Genomic DNA, 17,096 nt, shown 5'->3' on the forward strand with positions numbered 1-17,096 from the left:
CAAGCAACAAAGCGGCTAGGCTACGGTTGCGAGAGGCCATGTTGACAACACAGGTTGTCTACACTTCTACCTCCAATCTTGTAAATGCCGTTCGAAATGGACCTGTAATTCCTCATTCGAGATAGAGAATAACATAAAACGATGTCAACGGGCGATTTTGAAACCAAGTACACCTCCTTTATGGAGTGTGCAGTGAAAGCTATAATCGCAGAAACGACCAAACTTTTTGAAAGTATGGTTGACGAATTAAAGGCCGACTTGTCAAAGATGAAGACGGAGAACGAGGTCCTCAAAATAACATGTAGACGAATGGAGGATGCGAAAACCCTGATGATTAGCCAGTCCTGCCAAAGTGTTCGTCAAAGGTTGCGTGATACAGCAGTTCAATGTGGTGAGTTTTCATGCCTTTATGAGTCTTAAACACTCTATTTTTGTTCCTATGTTTCTCAAAGTTATACGTGATGACGTATTTTGTTAGACATATGAGGTGCATAGCCGTCCAACACGCTCATTCGTTTTGCATTTCGAAGTGGATATTTTGCCGTGACCGGCAACTCGCCACTTCGCACTATTTTGCCGTGGCCGGCAACTCGCCACTTCGCACTATTTTGCCGTGAACCGCGCGACAACTAACCCAATTCCAGTTAAGTTGTGACTTTGTGTTAAACATAAATTAAATAAATACGATGATTTGTAAATCATGTTCAACCTATATTTATTTGAATACACTACAGAGACAATATATTTAATGTTCAAACTGATTTACTTTGTTTTTAGCAAATAATCATTCACTTAGAAATGTATGGCTGCAACACGTTCCAAAAAAGCTGGATCATGGTCATGTTTACCACTGTGTTATATCACCTTTTCTTTTAACAATATTCAATAAACGTAAGGGAACTGAGGACACTAATTGTTGAAGTTTTGTAGGTGGAATTCTTTCCCATTCTTGCTTGATGTACAGCTTCAGTTGTTCAATAGTCAGGGCAGGGTCTCCCTTGTCATATTTTACGCTTCATAGTGCGCCACACATTTTTAATGATAGACACGTCTGGACTTAGGGAGGCAGTTGGGCCAGTCTAGTACCCAAACTCATTTACTGCAAAGCCACACTTGTAACACATGCAGAATGTGGGTTATGGTAAATGGACATTGACATTGTCTTGCTGAAATAAGGAGGGACGTCCATGAAAAAGATTGTAGCGTCGGGCAAAAACCTTGTACCTCCAAAATGGTCACTTTTCAGGAGACCCCAAAATTGACACGCTTTATTAAAAAAATAATAATAATAATAAATTTGCCAAAATTGTGACTTACTAGTTTTTGGCCCAACACCACCAATATATGTTGCTCCAAAACCTGTATGTACCTTTCAGCTTTAATGGTGCCTTCACAGATGTGTAATGCCACTTTTCCTCTAGACCTGCGCGGCACATCACCACACTACATTGCATGGCCCGGCACAACACCAAACGGCCTCCATTGCATTTCCTTTACAACAAGTGCGCGACGAAATGGGGGCGGGATCAATTGAACTGTCCAAGCTTGCACATTCGCAGTGTGTGCGGTTCTACCATAACATTTCACGAGTAGAAAGTCTCAACCGCTGTTTTTGCAGGGATTCAGTATATGAAATGCCGTTGCATGACGTGGCGACGTCACAAAGTATAGCCCATTAAATACACAGAAGCTTTCACATATACATGAAAAAGCTATTTCCGGGTTTATACAGGTTGTGCAGAATTATTAGGAAAGTTGTATTTTTGAAGATTCATTTTATTACTGAACAACGACTGTGTTGTCAATGAACACAAATGATTCATAAATATCAAAGCTGAATATTTTTGGAAGTTAAAGTGTTTTTTTTTTAAGTTTTAGTATCTTAGGAGGATATCTGTGTGTGTAGGTTTAAGTGTGCGTAGTTATTAACTTAACAAAAAACAAATATATATCCATTTCACTTATTATTTTCACCAGGGAAACCAATATAGCAACTCAAAATTTACAAATATACATTTCTGGCATTCAAAAACAAATCAGTGACCAATATAGCTACCTTTCTTTGCGAGGACACTCAAAAGCCTGCCATCCCATCCATAGATTCTGTCAGTGTTTTGATCTGTTCACGATCAACATTGCGTGCAGATTTCTTTATTATCTGTTTTATCTGTTTGGCGTCAAATTGGTCGATAATTGCCGATATTTATCAGCCACCGATATTATCATGCATCCCTAGTTGAAGGTATTGCCAATGTTTTTGTCATTATCTGTGGTTACAAGCATGGTTGTATTTGGTGTGTCCAGTTTCCATTCGATGAGTGCTTCTTAAAGTATTTCTGACAAATGATCACATATATGATTCATAAATCTAATGTTTCAATCCCCCAGTTATGTGCTATAACGGTCATGTAACTCTCAGTTGCTCTTGACATCCAGCCAGCTGTTAAGGCAACTAACCATGTTCATTTAATGACTGAATCAAAAGGAGACGGCTCCGTTAGCGCTTAGCACTGCTCAAACACCATAATTTCGCAACAAGTATCGCAAGACCTCTTCCATACTTTCACTTTTCCCATACGAGTGTGCTATTAGCTTGTGTTCACTGTGGCCGTTAACATAGCATGTAACTTCGTTACAATCCAATCACGGGAGATAAAAGCCTTCGATGGCCACAAATACTCTTAAATTGGGAGGGGGTTGCTGTCTGTGCTTGTAGCGGACATTGGGCTCCATTATCTGTGCAGTATTCTCAGCAATCAGTCTTCTATTTATATTTAATCACCTGGTACACAATACTAAAATCCATTTATCGTCTGTGACTTTCTTCTTCGGCTGTCTCAGTGAAGTACGTCATTACGTGGGTGGCACGCAGTGTGCCACCTGGTGTTCAATGTGATGAAATCAACACTTTTAATGTACTGTATAATATACTGTACAATATTTTTCACTTATCTTTTATCATTACTTATAGGAATCATTATTTTCTTTTATATCTTATTATAATTATCTTATTGATGAATAATTTGTCAAACCCCATTGGGGTTTCAAGCTTTGGGTATCATGTCTCCTTTGCTAAATGCAGGTTAGCTAACTAGTGCCGCCGGCGACAGTACCTCATTTGAACGGGGAATTGGTTTGCTTTGTGCACGGCATCCTTTTCTTCTTCTTGGTCTTGGTCTTTGTCTTTTTCTTCTTTGCTTATTTCTATTCACAATCTTGGTCTGTAGTGCAGGAACTACTTGTACGCGCAGCTAGGGCCGGGTTTAAAATATCAATATTCAATCGATATTGCTTTTCATAGCCCAATATCGATTCATAAAACCATGTATCGATACTTTTAATACGGCTTTTTCTGGTAAATGAATGTGCCCAAGGCAAGCACGTACTCGTTCAAAACCGTGTGCGAGCGTTGTTCAAATGTGCCCTTCTGTTATTCAGAGTACTACAAAAGAAGCCAGTGCTTACAAAGAAAGGAAACAGCTCAAGGATGAGCTGCTCCGAGCTGCTGATTGCTGTATAACTTGCTTGTATCTTGTATAACTAACAAATGGGTTGTGTTTTAATGCAAGCGGATCACATTGTGGGTCTCCCTCTTGAAAAATACACACATGCAAACACACACTGTTTAGACAGATGTACTATGGAAAAGTTTTTCTTTTTGCAGTACTGTAGTTTTAAATGGCTTACCTTAACTTAAATTCTGTGTCACATTTGCATTGAAATGCTAAACCTACGCCTGTTATTTAGTATAAAATGTAATGGTTCAGATTGAACAACAAAATCAGGTTGAAACAATTGGAAAATCCAGATTGCTTAAGAGGTTCACAAACTTTTGAGCAGCACTGTATATGGGAGGAACTTTGTCTGCCACACATGTAAACAGGTTATCTCTAATGTTTCAGAAAAAAATAAACATTTTGCCAGCCCTAATGTTTATTGTATAATACTGTATTTTTATGACTGGCAACGGCTGGCGGGCGCCTCTGCCTCACTCACGTAAAACCAAGAAATGGGCGTGTTCCACGGATTTGCTCGCTCATCGATGTCGGCCAATAATGTGACAGTAACGACAGTGCCCCGCTTGGCCCCAGACAACCGGCGCTTTAGAACCTCCTCAGTGATGGTTCTAAAAGGCTGCCCTGAAAAAGTCAAATAGAAACGCAAACATCCGGGGCCAACCAAGGCCGACTCGGTGTGGAACCTGTCTAGTGGTAAAGCGGCATAAGTTACCCATGCCATTGGCACTAACACATCCCCATACAATCACAAATGCTGGCTTTAGAACTTTGTGTCCATAACAGTCCGGATGGTTGGCCCGGAGGAGGGTACGACAATTTCCAAAAGCAATTTAAAATGTGGACTCGTCAGACCACAGAACACTTTTCCACTGTGCATCAGTCCAAGTTAATGATTATTTGCTAAAAACAATTACATTTATCAGTTTGAACATTACATGTCTTGTCCTTGTAGTGTATTCAATTAAATATAGGTTGAGCATTATTTGCAAATCATTGTATTCTGTTTTTATTTATGTTTAACACAACGACCCAACTTCATTCAGGATTGGGTTTGTTCAGGTACAAATTCTGCAACAGTGAATATGCACTAGCTTGTGGTATAATGGTTTGGGCAGACACCAACTAAGCGTGGGGTCATGGGTTCAAATCCTGCTTTGTACATAATTTTTTTTTTTTTTTTACTACACTTCTTGACATCCAAATATATCCTGAGAGGGTGAAGGTTAGGCTAGTAATGCCGGTACCTTCAGCATCAAAACAAAATGAGAACTCGAGGTGGGTGAGGACATCCCAGCCGCCAGTCGGCATCGACATCGAAAAGTCCACCCACCACCAGTGGTGGGCCACCACACTCGACCAAAGCATGCTAGGAAGTGTGAGGTTTCACCCACGCTACAATTCTTCATAAACTAACAAACTTTGACATGGTGGCTGACAAATTCTTATTAATTATAATTATTATTATTATTGTTTTTGAACGCGGCCATCAGTGGCCGGAAACAACGCTGATGTGTGAAACCCGGAAGTCGGAGGCATCTACCCCATTCTTTGCATTGCATCATATCCCGCTGTCATCAAATAATGTCAGTGTAATTTAATTTGCATTTTCCATCTTACTTGCAGTGAATCGTATTGCATTGTAATCAGATTGAATCACATCTCAATTTTAGTAGGCTACTTTGTGTAATGTCGCTTTGTAACTGGAGTACATTTCATGAATGTATTGTATCATTGGCAGTGTATCAATATACCTATCAGTCTCACTGATGGAGGTGCACTGCATATAGTAAGTGCATTTCAAGATTTTAATTTGACTTTGTGCATTCATTTGCAGACCTTCTTCCTGGTGATTCTTTGTTGGAAGTGCAACGAGAGGAGCATAGCATAGAGGAACAAAGCAAACAGTGTGATAAAGAGTACCTGGTGTGCATCCTAAAGGACCATGACTATGATGCTCCAATGGATGCAAATTTAAAGCTGACAGTTTCACTTCCAACCCACGAGGTGTGTATGTCTTCTGGTAGCATAAGTGGTTAAAAATGTAAAATACATAATATATTTAAGGCTGGGATGATTCACTTCTGTCACGATCCAATACGGATCCCGATACCTTGGTGGCGATTTGATACGTATTGCGATTTTTTTTTGTATTTTTGGGGGGCAGGGTGGGGGGGGGGGGGGTCCTTCAATATTAAAGTTATTAACCTTAAAATGTGTATTTAAAAAAGGGATCATGCTGCCAGGATGGCCCATTTTTCACTCATAAACTCATTGTTTTTTTAATCAGGAAAGTGATATTAGCATGCATTTTCAATTTCATCTACAGCCTTGCTTTATCTATTAATGTTTTTTGACTGCACCACACTTGTGTGGGGCATTCCAGGGAACCACATATTACAGGGGGTGGGAAGGAATCGATTTGTGTTTTTGATTTTCGTTGTTCTTTCTTTTTTTTATGTGAAGCACCTTGTGTTGCTTTCAAAGTATGAAAGGTGCAATAGAAATAAAGATTTGATTGGTTGATTAATTCATCCATCTGTTGGAAATTCAGGGGGGAAAACAAATGTGAATTGCATGACACGTTGATCAGCGACACTTAGAAGTTGTAACGCACCTGTCTTGTTCTGAGTGTCGCTTCCCCATTGATCGATAGCGGGGTGCCCCGCCTTTGGGCTGGGGCTGTTGCAAGCCGCTTCAAACTCCGTTCCGTTCCTCCAAGCGCAGAACGAGCGCTGGCCCGGCCTGCGCAGCACATCGCGGATGTCGGTGGAGAGGACCTGTTCCCTCGCTTGCAGCCCGCATCGTGGCTGCTGAGGCGGCCACCTCAAAGCCTCTCCCGCTCAGTTTAAACATATTACTAAAGTGGCTGCCTGTGGAGGATGATATATTCCCCCGCACACAGCCCGCTCCCCAAGTCGCCTCCCGAGGGGGCTAGTTAGAAACCTGGACGCCGGCGGATCCCTCACCACCAACCGCCTCTCTAACCGGAGAAGACCTGCTGAATTTAAGCACATTACTAAAAGCAGAGAAAGAGAAATGAACCGGTGTGGCGCAATGCTGCCCCCCCTCTGGGATTAGCAGATATGGCTACTTGTAATGAATGCAGCTGCACTGCACGGTACCGGCGGATCGTGTGAACAAGTATCGCGATGTATTGCCAACCGATATTTTTTCCCAGCTCTATAATATATACTGTATTTATGGCCCAAAATTGTAAAACCTGAGTTTTAGTGCCGGGAGATGCTCCAGAGTTCATAAAATGTTTGGAGTTTGAAACTGCTAGTATCATCACTGTACCTCTGTACGATACGTCTCATTAAACCACCATCAAAAGATTACCTATTGGTGTGTGTCGGGCCTTTTGCTGGAGAAAGTCTTCCAGATTAACCTTGCTGTGCAAAATTAATTCTTGCGGTATTTGTGAGTTCACAAACTCCCAAGAATACATCTTGTACCAAGCCCGTTGATTTTCACCGATACGAACCACTGGTAGTTCAAACCAATCACAAAGCAACATTGTGTTTGGGAATGGGATATGCTGCTGTGACGAAACCAGAAAGCGCTGACACCATAGGAAACAAAACAAACTAACCTGGACGAATGGACGCGGCACTGAATTTTGTTCTCGCACAATTACTCACTGTTTCCTTGTGAAATGTTAAACTGTGAGAGGCGCCTTCCTGCATTATTAGCTGGTAACGATATTTGTGAGATTTCTTTCTACAACGAGAATTAAGACGACATTTTCAGCCGTAGCCATAATTGGTCAAAACAAAACGTAGGTAGACGTGCACAAGATGCCGCATCGTCCAATTAGCTCGAAGTATTGTACAGATTGTTCCACCTTTCCCGAGCAAATCACAGTGGAGCAGTCTCAGATTGATGTTGTGGAGGCTCCACTAGATGTCAAATATCAGATTCCTTTAGGAGAAGTGTGCTTTTTGTCCTTGCTGTGGAACAGTGGACCAACTCGACACTATTAGCAGAATCTTTGAGGGTGCATGGGAGTTCACTCAACCCTTACACATGTGTTTTGTGGACTTGGAGAAGGCGTTCTACCATGTCCTCCGGGAAGTTCTGCGATGCTTCTGGAGTACGGGTTACCACCGATGTCGGAGATTGGTCCACATTGCCGGCAGTAAGTCAGATTTGTTTCCAGTGAGGGTAGGTCTCCGCCAAGGCTGCCCTTTGTCACCTGTTCATAACATTTATAGAGATCATTTCTAGATGCAGTCAAGTCGTTGGAGGTGGCGTCAGTATTACATCGCTGATTTATGCAGATGATATGGTAATGTTGGCTTCATCAAGCCACGATCACCAACTCTCAGTGGAGTGGTTCGCAGCTGAGTGTGAAGCAGCTGGGGTGAAAATCAGCACCTCTAAATCTGAGACCATTGTCCTCAGTCGGAAAAGGGGGAAGTGTCTTCTTCTGGTCAGTGATGTGCTCCTGCCCCAAGTGGAGGAATGAGTCTTGGGGTCTTGTTCATCAGTCAGGGGAGAATGTAGCGGAAGATTGACAAGCTGATCGTTACAGCATCTGCAGTGATGCGAACTACATATCGATCTGCCGTTGTGAAGAGGGGGTTGAGCCGGAAGGCGAAGCTCTCTGTTTACTGGTTGATTTACCATCCTACCCTCACCCATGGTCACGAGCTGTGAGTTGTGAAAAACAGAACAAGATCCCTGTAGCCGTAATGAGTTTCTGACGCAGGGTGTCGGCTCTACCTTATAGATGGATGTGTGTGTCAGCCGCTGCTGCTCCAAGTTGAGAGGAGCCAGATGAAGTTGCTCGGGCATCTGGTTAGGATGCCTGATTGATGTCTTCCTGCTGAGTGTTCTGGGCATGTCCCAATAGCAGGATGCCCCAGGAACGACCCAGTACAGGTTGGATAGACTCTCGCGGATGGCCTGGGAATGCTTTGGGATCCCTCTGGAAGAGCTAGAAAAAGTGACTGCGGAGAGGGAAGACCAGATCTTTCCTGCAAAAGCTGCTGGCCTCGTGAACCAATAAGCGGTGGAAAATGGATGGATGGATATTTTTTCTTTATTTAAATCACCTCAGTGTTTGGTGGGAGATTAACATTTCTGGCATATAAATAATAAGGCTTGAGTGTTTTGCTTTTTTGCTTCAGCTTCTCTATTTTGTGTTCAGTTGCTGCTTTAATATGCGCCTTAAAATGTTTATTTTGTCTTTACTTTAAAGGATTCTACTCGCACTGCAGTCAGCAAGAACATATTAACAGGTGAGAAATTAAAACTGGGTAAATATATTAGGTAATTTTAAAATTGGTATACTTAAATACGGTTCACAAATTCTAAATGTGCTGCTCTAAAGTCCCTTTCATTATGCCCATCTCACTTTTCTTAGATTCATCACCAACCGCTGTTTGTGGAAATGAAACAAAAGGCTCTGAGATTGACCAGCAATGTTTAAATGGAAAGGACAGAAAAAAACATGAGATCCCTGTGCCCATTGTTCAACCCAGTTTGGAAGAGGCATGGAATCAGTCAAGAGAGCCAGTAAATAATCTAAATTCACTTGGTACTATAAGTAATAACAGGGACGTAGAAGCCAGGGCTGGTCAAGTATTAGTCGGACTGGTGACCCAGGGATGTGCTAGTCCAGCATCAACCTTGAAAGAACAGTTGAAGGCATCAGAGTCTCAAATTGAGCAATCATCATACAATGAAACACCAGTACACGAAAAGGCATATGTCACTGAGCAACAATACAGTGGCCTTCTCCTTCCAGTGGAGCGGAACAAAACACTTTTGTTACCTACAACTAGTGCTGATGATGCAGTACACGATGAAGTGAATAATTCACCTTCCAATTGCGAGGAGGTCACAACTTCGTGTTGGATTGCACAAGTCTCTTCAGGTCAACCAGAAGAAGCTGTTACCATTGTTTTGCCATCAACGGGAAAGAGAACAGTTAGGGCATCAGAGGACAGGGAGGACCATAACTCTACACCTCTCGTAGTATTTTCTTTGTCAGAAACGGGTTTATATTCTGATTTCCAGCATCCCTGCATGGAAATTGAAAAAGCAACAATTTATGCTCCGACCAGCGATATTCCATCTGCATCAAAGTTATTCAACAGCCTAGCAGCTTTATCACCACAAGCACTGTCGTGTCAGATCAGGGAAGGTTGCACGTCTGTAACACTTCAGGATGCAATGCTACTCATTGAAGCGATGGATCAACCAACCAAAAATTCTACTTTCTCCCATGAAAAGGCAACAACCCAAGACCAGTGTACTCTCTCTGTTGCTACCTTACCATCCATTGTCCAATGCCCATTATCTACTCAATTGCCATCCCAATCACCACAAGCCGCCATTTTAAGTGACAAAGATTCAGAAGAGGTATTACCAAACAAGACACTTTATGTCACTTATGCAACAGAATCCAGCAATTCTCAGTCCTACATTAGAGTTCCCGCTGTGCTCAAACAACATAGTGCTACTTCTGACACGTTTACATCTACAACATCGTTTACTACTACAGCAAACACTGCACTTGAGCAGTGCCCTCTCCATACTCCAAGGATGTTGGCAGCACCATTAGAGACACTGATAGTCTCAGACCCTGTCCCAAGTAATATCTTTGTTTTGTCCGAATCATCATTCCTTCAACCACAACATACAATTGTCCCACTGTCCCCAGATCAAATTTCAGCTGTTGTGACAACACTTGCTACAGTCCACAAAACGTGTAAAACGTCATCTTCAGAACTTTCTCAGGGGATAAATGATGTTATGACCACAACGGATGCTCCCCTTGCCCTGTCTGATACAGCAGAACTAAGCTCAAGCCAAATACCTCACACACAAATTAAAATAATAATTCCTAGAGCTACAGCTGTTGTAGAAAATCAACTACAAGAGTCTGAGATACTAGTCGCACCTACCAACCAGAATTCAGTTGGAGCAGATGTCATTCTGCCATCATCACAGGATACAAATATGTCTGCACAAATAAGTAAAGATGAAAACGAAACTCCGCTGCAGGCTGTACATGTACCACTTAGTTTATCCACATTGCAATCCCCACAACTGGAATGTTTGTCACAACAGATGAGCATTTGTGAAAATTTACAAATAACTCCCGACATACAAAAAGCAGCGGTGTCAACTAAGAGTGCACCGATAAACTGTTTTCCACAAGTCCCATCAATCACACAAAAAAAGCTGCCATATCTCGCATTGTCCACCAAGTCAGTGTCGGTGTCACAGATGCTTTCTCATGAAAAGGAATCTGAAGTTGTCCTACCAGACAGAACCGCATCTGTGGTCAATGACCAGGCATCAGAACCCAAAGTCTGTCCGTCAGATGTATCTGCATTACCAACTAGCATTTCTCCCGTTTTTGACATTTTTGCTGCTGAAACTGCGAATGCCACTATGGTATCACAGAACGCATTAGCAAACACCATTTTGGTAGGGGAGCCAACTACTTTTTTATTACCCTGTATACCTTCCAATGTGACCGAACCTGTCTTGGAGAAATCAACTATGGACTTTGCAACGGTCGAGTTTTCAGCTGAAGATGACAAAGCGCATAAAACTTGTACTCTGGATGAGGAAAGAATCAACAATGCAGTGCAGACATGCGGTTCATTAAATGGCTCTTCTATCCCTTCACAATTAATCCCCTTCACCAAGGACATATCTGACCCTCGTTTACAATTGTCCAAAACTCAATTCCTTTCACAGTTGGCTGTGTCACCTGTAATCCAAGATGCCCAAAAGGTAATGTAATACCACACAAGTTACCAGATCCCTTGGTATAGTAATAGGATGAGATTTTATTTTATTTTTTGGTATGGCTAATGCAAATTCAATCGTAAAAATTGGGCTGCAACTAACGATTGTTTTAATAATTGTCTGGTTTATAATTGTCATAGCATCGGTGCTAATTTTTTTGCTATCATGTTTATCTGTATATGCAAGAAGGGAGTGTTTTCTGTTTTGTTTTGTTTTGTTTTTACTTTTTGTTTTATGTACTGCGTACATCTACTCTGTATTGACTCAGCCCGTAGTTTGAGCTCATCTTCTCCTCAGTGACGCCAACATTTATTGCTTTGAACAGCTTGCAAGAAACAATGTGATAACCGCGGAACACAGTGGGTGATTGACATTAAAAATCGCATGCCAACACTTAGAATTATCGATAGTATCAATTTGTTGTTGCAGCCTTACTTAAGTGTAACTCATTACTGATGATGCTGTCATTGATTGATTGTGCTTCTCTGTGATCTAAAACCTGCATATGATGTCATTTTTTTATGTTGTAGGTATTCACAAATGAATCTACAGATGCCCAAAGTGTGTGTGAAGGGACCAGTACCAATGGCAACAAAAAGTCACAGAAAGAATCCATTGTTACCCATCTCCAATGCGACCTGGAAATGCACTTTCAAGCTAAAAGAACAAAAACAACTCTGGAACCACCAACAGGCAAACAGGATAACGAAGCCAGATTAAAGAATATTTGTACTACTGAACCAGAGACCACCAATGAGCCAGTACCTATTTGTACAAATATTGCCAGTCCCTTGTGTCCCACAGGGCAACTAAAAGAATCTGAGTTTACCCAAGTAAATCTCTGGAAGCAACAGAGTGCTGATATCAGTTCAACTGAAAGTATGGCTACATTTGAGCCTGTTTCTGCTCGCCCCCCAAACCCAATTTTAAAAAACTCTACAGTCAGTGCTTTAATTATCACACCAGAGCCGCACACTGAAATGACCGTCACCCATGCAGACTCAACAGAACATTCATTACAGTCTGACAATCTAAAAATGGGCGATGCGTTGGGATCTAAAAACCCCTTAGCTGAAGATTTTGAAAGTAAAGCATCTGGATCTTCTACTACTACTACAGATACAACTGACATGACAAAAGTGAAATTATCACTGTTGAGTGGTTATACGGTCACTCCATGTACCAATGATGCTGTCTCAGAAAAATCGGCAGATTGTTATCAGAGCCCTGGCTCAGTTTCAACTAAAGCTAAACTTTGTGTTACACAATCAACACACTCTGCTGTGATCACAGGAAAGCGTAGCACAAATAAACGAGAGGATAGCCCAAAGAAGTTAAAAGCCACTACTGTGTGTCTAAGGTCACGTACAACAAAAGCTACCACCACCCCTCTAAAGATTAAATTCCCACCTGACAGTCGCAAGAGGTTTGTCTCTGCCAAGAAAGATACTAGTGTTAAAAATACCCAATTAAATTGTTCTCAAGAATGGTTTGCCCATGAAAAGACTTCTCCAAAAAGTTCCCAATTATCCCCCGTCAGCCCAAATGAATCCAGTTTACTTGCAAATGCTCCTGGCTCTGAAACGCCTTACCGTGAATGTCTCAGAAGTCACACCCTTTCAAAAGAAGAGCATACCTCAAGACAGATGAAAAGAAAATCCACTTCATTATTGGAGAAAACTGTTCCCGCAAGTGCTCGGTTGTCCAAATTGGCTAAGAATAGTGCAAGTTCAAGTAGTACTGGAGAGAGTAAGAATTTGAGATTAAATCAAACATTATCCAAAGCGGCAAAGGCTAAAACTATAGACAAAATAAAGCAAACTAAATTAAAGAAAACAAATCAAGTAATAAAGCATGATACCAGTGATGAAACAGAAAACGAATGTACTTCTCAATTTGTGTGGACTCCTAAAGTACGATCTGGAGAAGCAACCTCATTCAGAGATACGAGGTCATCACTTTTTCAGAGAGTGACAAGCAGCCCAAGATCTCAAAGTCAATCTGCAGTCTCTCTCCCAAGTTTTTCTCACCAACTGACACTTGTCAGAGCCCCAGCTATTGTATCACCACTGCCGGTAATTGGTGAGCAGCTGCTCAAGAACCAATGTGGGGATTGTGGTCGTGTTCTTAGTAGCAGTGCTGCTCTTGAGAGCCACATCAGCCTCCACACCGGTTACAGACCGTACTCTTGTACACTCTGCGGAAAGAGCTTTCCTGACTCCAAGGGTCTTAAACGACATGGCAGAGTGCATCGCGATAGTAGGATCCATATCTGCCAGCAGTGCGGGAAGGGTTTCGTCTATGGTTTTGGACTCACCAAGCATATCCAGATGGTCCATGGCAAAATCAAGCCATTTGTCTGCCAGATCTGCAACAAGGCATTCTTCACAAAGCGAGATGTGGAGGACCACATACGAATCCATACAGGGGAGAAACCATTCCACTGCCATCTATGTGAAAAAAAGTTTGTAAGGAAAGTTGAGCTAAATGTGCATCTGAGGTGGCACAACGGGGAGAAAAGACACTGGTGTCCATTTTGTGGGAAAGGATTTTTAGACTACAACAACTTGAAAAGACACAAGTACATTCATACAGGAGAGAAACCACATTCTTGCCCACATTGCCCCAAACACTTCACACAGTCCGGGCACCTGAAAAAGCATGTTAAAAATGTACATAAAGTAAAATGAGAAGGAGCCTATAAGTTGGCTTTAAAAAACTAAAAAACATTATTTTTGCAACATGCTTGACCTTGTATTCTTTGTTTTTATTTACAGTATCTGTAAAATATGGAACCATGTTTTCCTTGTAGTTCTTTGTAGGCATTTAAGTGCCTCTTGATTGTAAAATGTTGCATAAAAATTTATCTCAGGCATGCTCTTTGTTTACCTAATTAAAGGGGACCTGAAATGAAAATTGCAATTTGAGGTTTTTCATTCCCCCACCCTCACTAAGTCCCCAGAGTTGTGAGGAAAACGACCCATGTTTCCCATGTCTATGGCAGTTTGTGTCAACACAGCTCAAACATGCTGTTTCAGCAGATTGGTTTTATACGTCACTAACCCCACCTTTTTTAGTTTTATATGTCACTAGCTCAGCAGGAAACTCCACCCTCACAATTTTGAACTCCTTGCCCCCACCTTCATTATAATACTCGCGGAAGCTGGTCAGCACTACGGGCGGCAGTGGAACTTCACGAGCAGGGAATGGCTGGTTTCTGCTCGCTGGCTCGTGGAAGCCACTCGGCAGCGTTCGGGATCAATGCAGGTGCTGTGCCGCCGGTTCGAGGAAGATCGAGGCGGGCCGAGCCTACCGGCTCGCAAAAGCCGTTCGGCATTGAGGCGGGCACTGCGCCGGCGGCTCACGGAGGCCGCCCCCGCGCTGCCGGCTCGCAGAGGCAGTTTGGCATCGAGGCAGGCCCTGCGCTGGCGACTCATGGAAGCCGTGCCCCCGTGGCACCGGCTTGTGGAAGCCGTTTGGCATTGAGGGGGGGCACGGCGCCCCCGGCTCGCGGAAGCCGCGCCCCCACACCACCGGCCGCCGTCAGGACACATTTGCGCGAGAGAGAGAGGTGGGACCGCCTGGTCTCATCGCCGGCCGAGCGGGGACCTCTGCTCTTTCTCTCGCGAAAGTCCACCACCCCGCAACCGGGGCCAGCCTCGCTGCCGAGGTGCTTCTGCGAGCTGGCAGGCTCCGTGGAAAGACAGCAGTGTGGGAAGCGGCAACCGAGTTTGCTGAGGCGGGCGAGACAGAAAATAATGTAATTAATTATGCCTGTTGTAATGGAATTTTGTACATAAAAATGTAATTTGGTGATCATCTATTGAAACTGAAGCGCAAAAAAGCATCTAGCCTATCAATATTTCTTCAGGTGCAGACATGAAAGACAGTGTGTAGACCGAAGCAGGTGGCATATGAAAGCTTTGGCCATGCCCAACTCATTTTGTAAACAGAAGCACTTGGAATCAGGCGAGCCTGGGCCATGCCCACCAAAATCCGTCCGTTTGAAACTGGTCTCACCGTAGACCATCTTTTGGAGCCTGTATTTGTACAAAAAGGCAGAATTTCATATGTATATATATATATATGTGTATATATATGTATATATATATATATGTGTATATATATATGTATATATATATATGTGTATATATGTATATGTATATGTGTATATATGTATATGTGTATATATATGTATATGTATATATATATATGTATATATACATATATATATATACATATACATATATACATATATATATATACATATACATATACATATATACATATACATATATCTGCCTGCTCTGGGCGCGTGCGCCTCCTGCCCCCGCCGGATAGGGAGAGGCCCCGCTGGTCGCTCCTTTTAACTCACTCCACTAGTTTTGCACAACTAGTGGAGTGAGTTAAAAGGAGACATTGAACCATATTTCATATGGACCACCATGGATGAAATATTATATTCTTGATTTCACGACCGGCTCGTGAAGCTATTTCTGTAAATTAATTAAATAATTATTAATGAATTCCACAACAGTGGATTTAAAACGAAACGATGTAAGTGCAAATTTCCAGCTTTATTTGAGGGTATACATCCAAATCGGTTTTGACCAAAAGTGATGAGACCAAAAGAAAAAATCACTTTCCTATTTTTAAGTACTTTACTGCAAATCCCTGGCTGTCTATTACATCCTCAATTCTAAAACGCATCGACATAACCAGGCTTCTGCATTTCATTCAAGAGATCGAGGACAGTTGGAGAAACCAGATCAGGTTTTTTATGGTCCAAACAAGAAGACAGACATCAGAAGGCACAACCAAAAAGGCAGTGACGGAATTAACGCAGCATGACCAGTAGATCGGACAATGGAGTGGTAACACTTGCCAACATTGCCAACTTGGTCAATAGCTACAAACTCAACAATTTGTGAACAGCAGGGGGCGTTGTAGCTCGCCTGAATACTAGGTTCACTCAGAGAGGTGTATGATAGAGTCCCATCCCCCTGGCGGAGGGCAATGCTCTCTATTCCCGTTCCATTTCCATCAGTAAGGTTGGCAGACAGCTTCCAGTCGAAGAACGTACACTGAGACATGTCATGAGGACAGTCATCTGCAAATACGCTGACCACATCACACACAGGCTGGACAAAGTCTGTAATCTGAGGACAAATGGGGAAATGTAAAGTTTACTGTTTTGTACTTAATGTTTATTCAATGCAATATATATTTTAAAGGTATATAATTACTCAGCAAGTAATGAAAGCCTTTGTGTGTAATGAATAAACTGTTACCTTAGTAACAACAGACAATCTCAGAACTGCATAATTGGAGTCAACGCCATTGGATGATCTGGCTTCCAAAGTCAAAGTGACATCAGTTCCTGATGGTGTGTTAGAAGGCGGTGTAATGGTCAGAGTTCCATTGCTGTATGTTCCAGTTGTCAGGCTAAGACTGTAACGAGAAGACAGAAAATCTCACTTAAAATAAATAATAATAAATGAGCTTTTGTTCAATTTGTATAGGGGTTTTGTTCAAAATGTGAGAATATTTTCATATTTTTAATGTAACTATAGCAATGCCGTGGAACCTTCAAATTTGAATGCGGTTGTTACTGTGGTGTTGACAGAAATATAATGGTTGTTGTAACAGCAATTTGCCTCAAGAGGGCGCAAAGTGTCCATATAAAGCACTGTTCATTCTGAGAACGCAGTAGAGCGAGTTGAGTGGAGTTTGAGCTGTTGTTCACGAGACTTGAATAAAACAACGAATCGCAACCATTATTTTCTCTGTCGTTTTTCACCGTGGCAC

General features: G+C 42.2%; 2 protein-coding genes across 2 annotated transcripts in view; one reads left to right on the forward strand and one right to left on the reverse strand.

Moving 5' to 3' along the window:
- On the forward strand, positions 1–17,054 carry LOC144055122 (uncharacterized). The gene is made up of 5 exons (XM_077570833.1): positions 1–391; positions 5,353–5,522; positions 8,722–8,761; positions 8,887–11,273; positions 11,819–17,054. The coding sequence occupies exon 5, from the start codon at positions 14,495–14,497 to the stop codon at positions 15,050–15,052; it is 558 nt and encodes a 185-aa protein (XP_077426959.1). The 5' UTR covers positions 1–391; positions 5,353–5,522; positions 8,722–8,761; positions 8,887–11,273; positions 11,819–14,494; the 3' UTR covers positions 15,053–17,054.
- The window catches only part of vwa11 (von Willebrand factor A domain containing 11), a 13,232-nt gene continuing 12,202 nt past the window's right edge, over positions 16,067–17,096 (reverse strand). The window contains exons 16-17 of the mRNA XM_077570149.1: positions 16,580–16,739; positions 16,067–16,447 (exon numbers count right to left, since the gene is read on the reverse strand). Of these exons, the coding sequence (XP_077426275.1) occupies positions 16,067–16,447; positions 16,580–16,739 (541 nt within the window). The remainder of the gene's footprint in view (positions 16,448–16,579; positions 16,740–17,096) is intronic.

This window comes from Vanacampus margaritifer, chromosome 7, assembly GCF_051991255.1.
Source record: "Vanacampus margaritifer isolate UIUO_Vmar chromosome 7, RoL_Vmar_1.0, whole genome shotgun sequence".
In the NCBI taxonomy this organism is placed as follows: Eukaryota; Metazoa; Chordata; class Actinopteri; order Syngnathiformes; family Syngnathidae; genus Vanacampus; species Vanacampus margaritifer.

Excerpts from the sequence above, each read along its gene's own strand:
- LOC144055122 (XM_077570833.1), top strand. The coding sequence starts at position 14,495 with ATGGCTGGTTTCTGCTCGCTGGCTCGTGGAAGCCACTCGGCAGCGTTC.